This window comes from Leucopleurus acutus, assembly GCF_964270905.1.
Source record: "Leucopleurus acutus genome assembly, chromosome: 1".
Taxonomy (NCBI): Eukaryota; Metazoa; Chordata; class Mammalia; order Artiodactyla; family Delphinidae; genus Leucopleurus; species Leucopleurus acutus.
This window is the reverse complement of record NC_139142.1, coordinates 33,986,752-33,998,222: the sequence shown is the minus strand read 5'-3', so window position 1 is coordinate 33,998,222 and position 11,471 is coordinate 33,986,752. Positions and strand designations below refer to the sequence as shown.

Here is an 11,471-nt window from a genome sequence, read left to right as displayed (position 1 = left end):
ATTTCTATTTCTTTAATTTTGTATCTGTATGAGATGAGGGATGTTCACTAAACTATTTGAGATGAAGGATGTTCACTAAACTTATTTCATGATGTACGTAAGTCAAGTAATGCTGCACACCTTAAACTTATACAGTGCCATATATCAATTGTATCTCAATAAAACTGGGGGAAAAAAGTAAGGCATCTCTAAGTGTGCTGACGTGTCACACTTAGAGTCCAGGAATGGTAAAGACAAGAGAAAAAAGCCTTCCTCAGTATTGAAAGGGATATATAAAAATATATATATGAATACACATGCATTTATGAAGACATGAATACTTATGTATGTTTTATATCTTGAAGGAATACACACAAAAATTTACAACAGTAGCTGCTTTTGAGGGGGAGTGATCTAGGGGACAAGAGACAGGGCAGGAAGAAGGCTTACTATTCATTGTTAGCCCTTCTTTATTATTTGAAATTTATACTATGTGCATGATTACCTGTTCAAAATCAGTGAGTGCATGCATGCATGCATGCATGCATGAATGAATGAATGAACAAACGAGTCTCCCTTACAAACTCCACAGGACTTGCTTTTGGGCTTCCTTAGGCAACCACTTCCAGTGTTGAAGGGGACAGCAGAGGCTAGTGTCCCACAGTCTGGGGCTGTTCTATTCCAATCCTCAGGAGCTATGAATCCATTTGCAAGCTCAGCCCCTGAAGTCCCACTGACCCAGTCGAATTTTCACCCTTGGCCTCCTGAACTACTGGGGTCAGCATTCCATAGAGTCTGGGCTCTCAAAATTGTGCATGAGAATTACCTGGAGAGTTTATTAGCTGGGCAAATTCCCAGCCTCATCTCCAGAGGCTCAGATTCAAACCTGGGGTGCAGCCAGGGACTGCCTGTACCACTGCCAGGAGTGAGACTTCTAACGCCCCTTTGGAGAAACGGACCCTGGTGATGTCCGCCCCTGTTCAGGCTTATAATGAGAGCCCGCAGGATTGGGGAAGAAAGCTCTGTTTTGAAATGCGGATTCTTCCCTGCAATATTCTCCATATTCATCTTCTTTACCCCATATCCACCTAAACAAAAATTGAGTGTTCCACTCTCCTTTGGGTGTAGGATTATACCGGTGAGCTGAGGGACTGCAAGGGTGCACAGCGAGCTGCCCGCAGGCGGTGGCCTGTTGGCCTTTCTGGCTCCTAGGCCGGCTCCTTTAAAATAAATGAGTGCATGCATATATACAGTCGGACAGACGCAAGCAAATTACCCTTTAGGCTGTGGCGAGTTTTGTTTTGTTTCAAATTACAAATCAGAAATTTGGTCTGCCAGTGGGACAGACTTCTGCTCCAAATATCCGGGCGTGACGGTTCCTGCAAGTCGCCCGACAAATGCTGGAACCTCCTTTTGGGGGGAGGGTCTGGTCTTGTGCCGCGTCCCGCGAGGGTCCCAGTTTGGTTGGGAGCTGAGCAGATGCCGGGGCTACCCGGCCGCCCGGGGCGGCAGCAGATTCGACCTCCACAGAGAGCTCGGGGCCGCAGTCCGGGAGACACGCCCCTCCTCCCCGTGGCCCACGGGACCCCGCCGCCGTCCCCGCCGCTCCAGGGACGAGCCCAGCGGTGCAGAGAGGTGGGAGGCTGGAGCCTGCTGAGGTCATTTCCTGTGCCTCTCCGCGAGCCGCCCCGGGAGCCGAGCCCGGCGCTCTGCCTTTAAGGAGCGGGCGGGGAGCGGACGAGGAGGGGGCGCGGCGGAGCGTTGAATGGGGCGCTGCGAGGTCGCCTCGGCTTTGTGCGGCCAGCCGGCGGGCACCCCTCCCGGGCCAGCCCGGCCCGCCCCTCCCACCCCGACCCCTGCTGCCGGGGAGCGGAGACCCGGCGGCCGCTGCGGACTCGGACGAGATCGACGCAAGGTCAGCGGCGGACGCGCGCGGGGGAGGACCGGGTGCCTGGTGCGCGGCAGGGACGCCAGCGAGCGGGCTGGAGGTGAGCGGCCCCGCGGGCAGAGGTGGGGTTGGTGCAGGGGGGTGGGTGGAGGGTTGGTTCGCGGGCCCGGGAGGGTGTTTGGTTGGGCGGAGAGGATCGGCTCCCTCTGGCCGGAGGGCGATTCCGGAGCAGGTGCCTCCCTACCTGGAAACGAGCTCCCAGCAGCCAGGAGCGCTGGGAGCGGCGGGTTAGGCTCTGGGAGCCCGCACTGAGAGGCGAGGATTAGCCTTCCTGGAGAGGATCCGGAATTTGGGACCGGCTCGATCCAGTTGCTCCGGGAAGGGCCCTCGGAGCGAACTTGCAGGCTTTCCACAGCGTTGCCTGAGCTCTCGCTAGCTCTCACTCCTCCCGCTTTCCTTGAAGTCTCATCTCGGGTTGTCTCTTCTGTGATTTCTACGTGGTTCTCTTAGGGGTCCTAGGCTAGACTCCTAGAGGCAGGTCAGCCAAACAGAAAAGAAAACCAGTTGGGTGCCGAATGACACCAGGAGCTCTGCGTCCTAGGAGTTTTAGAGAGGAATCGATTACCGGGGCGCAGGGGGACCTTAATCGAGGTAGCAGACGCCATGAAGACCCTCATCTGGGAGTAGATCCGCTCTCTGTTGGATCTGGCCCTGCCAGGGGACGTCTTCTCCATAAGCTTTTACTATGAGTACACCTCATAAAACTCTTCCGGACAGAGCCTTAGTTCCAGCTGAAACTTCTGCTTGAAAGATCATTTTAATAGCAATTTCAATGGAAAAGACATTCGTTCCTTCATTAAACTTTTTGGACCGTCTTCTATGCCGCAGACACTGTGTATGGTAACATCACTTAACACTTTATAGAACATGGGGCTTCCCTGGTGGCGCAGTGGTTGAGAGTCCGCCTGCCGATGCAGGGGACACAGGTTCGTGCCCCAGTCCGGGAGGATCCCAGATGCCGCGGAGCGGCTAGGCCCGTGAGCCATGGCCGCTGAGCCTGCGCGTCCAGAGCCTGTGCTCTGCAACGGGAGAGGCCGCAACAGTGAGAGGCCCGCGTACCGCAAAAACAAAAAACAAAAAACACTTTATAGAACATAACTTCTAGTCTTTCTGCTTGTTATCCCCATTTGATAAAGGAGGAAACTAGGACTCAGAAAAATTATGGTTTGCCCAAGGTCATATAGCAGAAAAGTGGAAGAGGCAAGACTCAAACGGATGCCTCCTAAAGTCCAAATGTGGGGTTTGCTTCACTGTCCACCCCCCTCCCTCTCCCATAGGCCTCTGAGGGGGTCTGCTCAGAGCTGGGTTATGGTGGGGTACACCCGGTGGTCCCAAACTCATTGAAACTAACAAGTGAGCTGAGAAAATGTGACTCCCCTTCACCAGTTACAGGGAAGGGGTGTTGTTCTTCCCACTGTGCTCCTGGGGGAGTGCTCTTTACTGTTCCCTCCTTCTCTCTGGGAGGCTGTGTAACTGTGTGGATCTCTGTGCTCCCTATGGGTTGAAGAGTGCTTTCTACATGCTGACGCTGAGGTGTCAGGATTCCCTCACTCCCGGTCCAAGTGACTTCATGGCAGGCTGGCCGCTGAGCCACCATCCTGCATTCTCTGGCCAGCCCACCTGAACCGTCTCTCCCTTCTGTCAAAAACGAACTCAAAACTGATCAGCTCTGTGGGGAAACTGGCCCTTGTTGCTGGCTGGAGTATGAATTAGAATAACCTCAGGGGAGGGCAATTTGGACTATTTGGCCATTTAAAAATGTATATTACTTCATCCTACAATTCCATTTCTGGAACTTTATCCTTCAGATAAACTCTTATGTGTATGAAATGATGTCTATTCATTGAACATTCATTGCAGCATTGTTTATTTTAGCAAAAGGTTTCAAACAACCCAAATGCCTGTCAATTAGGGACTCAAATGAGATCATGTAATAGCCATACAGTAGAATACAATAAAGCTGTTAAAAAGCATGAAGGGAGGCTTCCCTGGTGGCGCAGTGGTTAAGAATTCACCTGCCAGTGCAGGGGACACGGGTTCGAGCCCTGGTCGGGGAAGATCCCACATGCCGCGGAGCAACTAAGGCTGTGCGCCACAACTACTGAGCCTGCTCTCCAGAGCCAGTGAGCCACAACTGCTGAGCCCGCGTGCCACAACTACTGAAGCCCACGCACCTAGAGCCCGTGCTCCACAACAAGAGAAGCCACAGCAATAAGCCCACGCACCGCAACAAAGTGTAGCCCCCGCTCGCTGCAACTAGAGAAAGTCCGTGCACAGCAATGAAGACCCAACGCAGCCAAAAATAAAATAAATAATTTAAAAAAAAGCATGAAGGGAGAATGGGATAGATAGATAGATAGATGTAGGAAACTCTTAGTTATATCCACCATTTGTGTGTGTATATGTGTGTGCATCGTATATAAGAACACTCGTATATGCACTGAACAGCTTGTATTTGCACTGAAAGACACAAATCCGCATAACAGTAGTTGCCTCTGGGGAGAACTATGGCTGGAGTACAGGGGTGGGAAGAAGGCTTACTTTGCACCATATACTCTTTTGCTTAATATTCAAAAATAAAGAGATAAAATAATTTTTAAAAATCCCCTGACCTCCTCTCTGATGTGGTGGTGAGCACATCTGTGGGCTGCATCTCCTATTGTGCCCAGGGCACTGTGGGTTGGCCTTTTGTTTGGTGATAGTAACTGTCATTTATTGAATGCTTCCTGCGTGCCAGGCTTTTGTAATACCTCCTTCAATTCTCAAAAAAATCCGACACAGTGTGGTCTATGAAATTGCCATTTTCGAAGGTCAAAAAATGGTTAAATGTTGACAGTTTCATATGATTCCACCTAATATTATGGCTCTCCTTTACAAATATTATTGCCCTCAATTTCAAATAGGCTCAGAGAAGTTAAGCAAATGGTCGAAGGTCACAGGATTAATTCGTGCTTGAGTCAGTATTCAAACCCAGGTCTTTTTGCTGCCAGAACTCGGGATCTTACGTACTACACTCTGCCGTTTCTCTTTACTGGTTTTGTCTTCGCGGTTCTCTTAGCCCCTTTTCGTATTCAGATCCCAGAAGGCTTGAACATGCTCACCTTTTCCTGTCTCTCCCAACATTGTGAAATGCGATGCTTAGTACCCAAAAGAGGTTAAATGCATGTTGTTGGCTTGATCACCTGACAGTGAGAGATGGAGGGAGTTGTGCCCCTGTGTCCACTCACCCTCCCCCCCGGCTCCAACCCCAGAAAGGGGGCGCAGAGCTCTTACTTGCCCACCGTTGGGCACGTGGTTAGCCTCATCTGCGGAGCCCTTTCCAAGTGGGAATGACAAAAGGTGCTCGCGCTCAGAGAGTGAGCCACAGTGAGGTGACAGAGGAGAGCCTAGTGGAAACTGTACCCAGAACAGAGTCCCTGTTACCTTCTGATGCCTCCTGCAGCGACCTCTGACCTCTTTCTTTTAGGCACTTGTGCTGATTGGCCCTCTTTGCAGGAAAGTCCCAGGATATTCAGACGGGAGACCTGAGCCCACAAGCCACAGGATCTTTGCTCATCTTTATGTGCCCAACCTCACACATAGGAACCACTTAACAAAAGGCGGTTAAATTAAATTAAATTTTAGCATTTTGTGGATTTCTGGTCAAATCCCTAAACTTGCCAGAGCTATCCCAGTTCGAGTTTGTGTTTTCTCTGAGACAGGCTAGAGTCTGAAGTTACCTAACAACGTCCTGTGCCCTCTCTTCCACAGTCCTACATGCAGCCCCTGCCTCTTGAGGCATATCTCTGCTGACTTCTGTGGTGTGTCAGTCCAGGGCGCTGGAGGGCTTAGGGAGTTCCGAAGTAGGTGCCAAGGCCATTGCAACCGTTTGACTCTTGCCTGCCAAGCAGTTTAGCACGCTGGGCACTAGTGGGGATCAAGAGAACTGGCTTTCACGAGAGTGGCTGTGAGCTGGCGATCATTAGCTGGCTGGAGGGCACAGGGGGATTTATTGTACTGTTCTCCCTACGTATGTATGTTTGAAGTTTTCCAGAATAAAACGTGAAACAAACCACTGAGCTGGGGTTTGTCCCCGGTTCACATCCCGTATATCATTTCCTCATCTAACACAACACATTAATGCTATATGTGCGTTAGGCTAGCCTGGTAGCATAAGACTGTACCACCACTACGGAAGCATCTTCATGGAAGGGGGACCGTTTTAGATGTTGGGAGTTCAGGATTCTTGGCCCAGCTCTGATACTACTTGGCTGTGTGTCTCTAAGCAAGCCACAGATGTGATGAGTTTTCTCATCTGTTTAGTGCGAATTATATCACTTGTCCTCCATCTCAGGGATATCCAGAGGTTAAGGAGAGAAATAACACCTGATAAAGCAATGCTTTGAAGAGTCAAGGACCATTCTGCAAGTTCTTCCTGCTTATCCTTGCGCATCTTTATGGGAGGTACAAGTACAAGGTGACTTAGCAGTTGAGGTTCATCTTACTGGTACCTTCCCTTAACATCCTGTGTTATGTAGCCGCAGCTCTGGCCACCTGCTTCTGTCGGAAAAGCCTCTGGGCCTTGGCTTGGCAGCAGGCACCTTGCTCCAGATCCATTTAGAAACCTTTTAGCTCCCTTCACATGCCGAGACAAGCCTAACAAGAGTGCCGTCTCCCTTGCCAGCATCCGCAAGGCAGGGAGAGGATTAAGCAGAGCACTTGATGGGTTCAAAACCTTGATGTCATGAGGATGCTGGATTGGGGAAAGTGCTCCCTACAGACTAGGTAGAATCTCAGGTGTCACACCGAGGCAGAGACCAATGACATATCTTATTTCCAAAGTCCCTGGAGATTTTGATAATTTGGGTTTCCGCTCTCCCAGTGGAATCTGAGCTGCAGTTTTAACAATCAATAAGAGGGAATTAACATTCACCAAACTTTTTTTTTAACAACACAAAAGGATTGAGTTTCCCCTGCCCTTCGGGTTTTACTTGGGTGCTTTTTCTGCTAATTCTTAGCCCAGGGCTAGTGCAAGACTCCAAGGTCCTACCTTCGGATCTGCCACTTTTTTTTTTTTTTAATTATGCAGGGAAAGTAAAATCCCCTTAAAGGACAAAGAAAACCAAACACGAAGCCTCCGGGCCTTCTGTGGAGGCCCCACAAGGTTCTGTTGTGATTTTCAGCTGTGATCTTAGCTCAGAGAAGGTCATGTTTTGTTTTCATCTTTTGTCTTCCTGCCCGTTCCAGTTGGTCCCAGTCTTTTGAGGTGGGGATTGCTGGGAGGTCACAATGTCGGATTGTTTGGGATGACAGTTCCGGGAGAGCAGGGCTGACTGAGGTCATATGTCCAGTGTTCTGAGCAGCCCAGAACCGAAAGACTCCATCACCTGACCCGTCAGTGGTTTAATTGTTGGGCCTTCTCTACGGGTCTACTGACCCTGTTTTCTAAACAAAAAGTCAGGACACATGATAAATGTCTGTGCTTATGGAGGTTAAAGCGTCAGAATATTTGAGACCAGGGTACCCTGGGAAATCTGGGGTGTAGGTTCGCCTTAGTGCCAGGGATCCTGAGAGACCCTATAAAATATTTCATTCTTAACAGTCCACCCGACTCATTGTGAAATCAACATTGTTTGCAGTTTCTGGGTGGGTAAGGAGCACAGTAGCTAAAAACAGGCATTTTGGAATGAGAATCCCAGCCCTACTACTTACCAGCTACAGAACTCTCTGTCCCTCTGTGTCCTCACCTGAGAGTATGGACTAGTGCCCACTCCTTGTCTTGTGGGTTCTCTTGAAAATTAAAGAGGCCACACGTGCCTGGCATGTAGTAAGGACTCAATAAATAATAGCTGTTTGTTGCGTATAATGGGAGAATGATATTGTAAAAGTCAGATGTGGGATGAGAAGCAATATTGGTGGTTAACCTATCAAGGACAGGCTCACTGATGCTCCAGGGTAATTTCAGTGACGTACAGGAGGTGGCTGGGTTTTCTGAAGCCATGTGGCTCCTGAAGAAGGGAAAGGAGATTTTTTTTAAATGACAATTGTTTTAACCTTTTTTTTTATTTAAGTATAGTTGATTTACAGTGTTGTGCTGATTTCTTCTGTACAGCAAAGTGATTTAGTTATACATACATATACATTCTTTTTTTTTTTACATTCTTTTCCATTATGGTTTATCCCAGGATATTGGATATAGTTCCCTGTGCTATACAGGAGGACCTTGTTGTTTATCCATTGTAAATGTAATAGTTTGCCTCTACTAACCCTAAACTCCCAGTCCATCCCTCCCTCCCTCCCTCCCCACTGGCAACCACAAGTATGTTCTCTAATGACAAATTTTTATTATGGGAAATTCTAGGCATATACTCAAGTAGAGAGACCAGTACACACGTCACTCAGCTTCAAAAATTATCAACATTTTCACAAATCTTACTGCATGTATCTCCCTCCACTCCAGCTCCTCGCCTCCTGTGGTGAAGTGTGTTAAAGCAAACCAGAGGCATTATATCATTTCACCTGTAAGCCATATGTATCTCTAACAGATGACATTAAAAAATACTATCAAGACTCTCTGCTTCCACTGCAGAGGGCACGGGTTTGATCCCTGGTCGGGAAACTAAGATCCCACATGCTGCATGGAGCAGCCAAAGAAATAAAAACTAAAAAAATTAAAAATAATAGGACTTCCCTGGTGGTGCAGTGGTTGAGAATCTGCCTGCCAATGCCGGGGACACGGGTTCGAGCCCCGGTCCGGGAAGATCCCACATGCTGCGGAGCAACTAGGCCCGTGCGTCACAACTACTGAGCCTGCGCATCTGGGGCCTGTGCTCCGCAACAAGAGAGGCCGCAACAGTGAAAGGCCCGCGCACCACGATGAAGAGTGGACCCTGCTCGCCGCAACTAGAGAAAGCCCTCGCACAGAAACGACGACCCAACACAGCCAAAAATAAATACATAAATTAATTTCTTAAAATACATAAATAAATACATAAATAAATAATAGGGACTTCCCTGGCAGTCCAGTGGTTAAGACTCTATGCTCCCAATGCAGGGAGGTTCCTTGGTCGGGGAACTAAGATTCTGTATGCCCCATGGCGTGGGCAAAAAAAATTTTTTAAATAAATTATAAATAAATAATATATTATCAATCTAGAAAATTAACAATTATTCTTTAAAATCACCTGATAGTAGGGAGACCATATGTCATGGTTTGGGACAGACCAAATTTATGCTTGTTGCCAAACATAATTATTAATAGCACCCTGGCAGGGGGATTTAAAAAGTCCTGGTGGTGGATGTGTCTTCCGGCCCTTCTCTGCTTTGTGCCCCCTCTGCACCTTTGTCTCTCTTCTCATACACACTCATACATCCTTCTTCATTTTCTCATCCCCGACCCAGGTTTTTTTCTCTAAAATATGTTCAGGAGACATCTGGGTAAATTCCCCTGCCTGGAAATATTATAGGTGTCTCCTTGGCTTGTTCTGAATTTGTCTAAAGTGTTTTCTAAAGACTTGTGGTTTTCTCCAGAGGCTACAGCAAAATATCTACCAATTTTCTGATTTGCATTTTATAACTTAAAGGAAAGAGTGAGAATCCGTTCCAAAACAGGATGATTTGATGACAATATATGAAATCCCAACTAAATAGAAAGTTGTCAAGGAAATTTGAAGCATTACATTTTCGTTCCATTTTTTCCCATCTAAAATCTGTATAGTTGTAAAGAATCAGTACTCACCTGGGAACCAGGGTTCCGCCTCCAGTTAGCCACGTGATCATGGATGAATCTGTTACCCACTTTAAGCCTTCCCTAAACACCCTCCCCCCAGCATAGTCTACTCCATATCTCTGCTTCCATTTATCTGCATATTGATTAGCAATTGCGACTACATTGTAATTTTGCAATTAGACTTTACTAAGAGTTCTTCAAAAAGACAAGGGGACCTCTCTCATTTCCCTTTGCATCTCCAGTGCCTAGAACAGTGTCTGGCACATAGATGTTTGTTGAATGAATAAATTTTTGTTAAATGGATAGTTGAATGAAAAACAAATGAGCCTTACTTTTCACTTCTGTAACAATGAGACTAGGTTCTCCTTGCGGTTTCTTGGGTTTTGTGATTTCCTGAGGTTGCGCAGCTACCTTCTGATGGAACGGGACATGCTGAGCTCAGAGAGCTGGCCATGGGACAGAGGGAGAGCCAGGCTCACTTACCTTCCCCCGCCCTGTTTCCTCTGTCCTCCTTTGGTCTCCTCCTCCTTTCCGCAGAGAACTCTTCCTCACACACTTACTTATCTTTTCCCCTTTCTGTGTGCTGGCCCTCAGGGCTCCCTGGAATCTCCAGAAGTTGCTTCCATCATGGCAGAACTCAAGGTGGAGACCAGGACCAGTGTGGACTGGCAGAAGCGCTGCCTGGCCCTGGAAAGCCAGCTATTCCGGTTCCGCCTGCAGGCCAGCAAGATAAGGGAGCTGTTGGCCGACAAGGTGAGTCCTGGAGAGCAGGCAGCCTCTAATGTCTCTGCAGAGGTCACTGTCAGAGAGGGAGAGTTGGGGAAAGCCGACTTTCTTTTTCTTCTGAGCGGTTTGATTGATTGGTTGATAGATTGAAATATATTTGACATATAACATTGTGTAATTCAAGGCGAACATGTTAATTTGACCCATTTATATATTTTAATATGATTGCCATTGTAGCAGTAATTAGAACGTCTATCGTATTCCATAATAATCATTTCTTTTTAGTGGTTGGAATAATTAAGTTCCAGTCTCTTAGCAAGTTTGATGATTGTAGTACAATATTGTTGTCTGTATTCACTCTACTGTGCATTAGATCTCCAGGGCTTATTTATTCTCTGTTGCAGGAAGGTGAACTTTTAATAAGGTGCTTTCCATTCTTGTAAAATGAAACCCAAGGTAGTTTGTTTTTTCAAAGACCAAATTCTAAGCAGTTGACTAATCTGTCATCTTGCATCCTTTCCTGCTCTGCTTCTCCATATGACACACCAAAGAAATGATACAGGTCTTCACAGTCGTGCATTGCATCATCTCTTGAGTCACGTGTGTCTACAGTGGAGGTTCTATTATTCCCCTAACATTTCTTTCTAAATGTGGGGAAGGACGATATTTTAGGAGAGAAGAATGGATATCCCCACCCTGCTGCTCACCCTCTATTAAGATTATGAGCTGTGGAAGGCAGGCTGGTTTCTGGTGACAATGATACAGACTTTGGAGCCAGACCTGCCTGGCTCTGCCACTTCCTAGCTACGTGACAGTGGGCAAGTCCCTTCACTTCTCAGGCAGGGACACACATGTCTGCCTTTCGGAATTATTTTGAGAATTGTATCAGATGACATATATAAAGGTTCTGGCATAGAATCGATTTTAAATGGGAACAGTTATTATCTTTACAGGTTTGGGTGGGCTGGGCTGGGAAACTGACCATTATTCATAATGTTTCCATGGGAAGATACATTCTAAACAGCTGTTTTCAGAGGCATTTTGGAGCATAACCCATCTAGAAAGTGGCAACCTACACTAAAATGTATATATCTTAATTGAATCAACCAT

The 11,471-nt window shown here is 47.4% G+C and overlaps 1 protein-coding gene across 1 annotated transcript in view; it reads left to right on the top strand.

Annotated features, from left to right (window-relative positions):
- Nucleotides 1-10,262: 10,262 nt before the first annotated feature.
- PLEKHH1 (pleckstrin homology, MyTH4 and FERM domain containing H1) overlaps nt 10,263-11,471 on the top strand; it is a gene marked incomplete at both ends in the record, with an annotated part of 41,401 nt that continues 40,192 nt past the window's right edge. The window contains one exon of the mRNA XM_082840421.1: nt 10,263-10,388. Coding sequence (XP_082696547.1) covers nt 10,263-10,388 — 126 coding nt within the window. The remainder of the gene's footprint in view (nt 10,389-11,471) is intronic.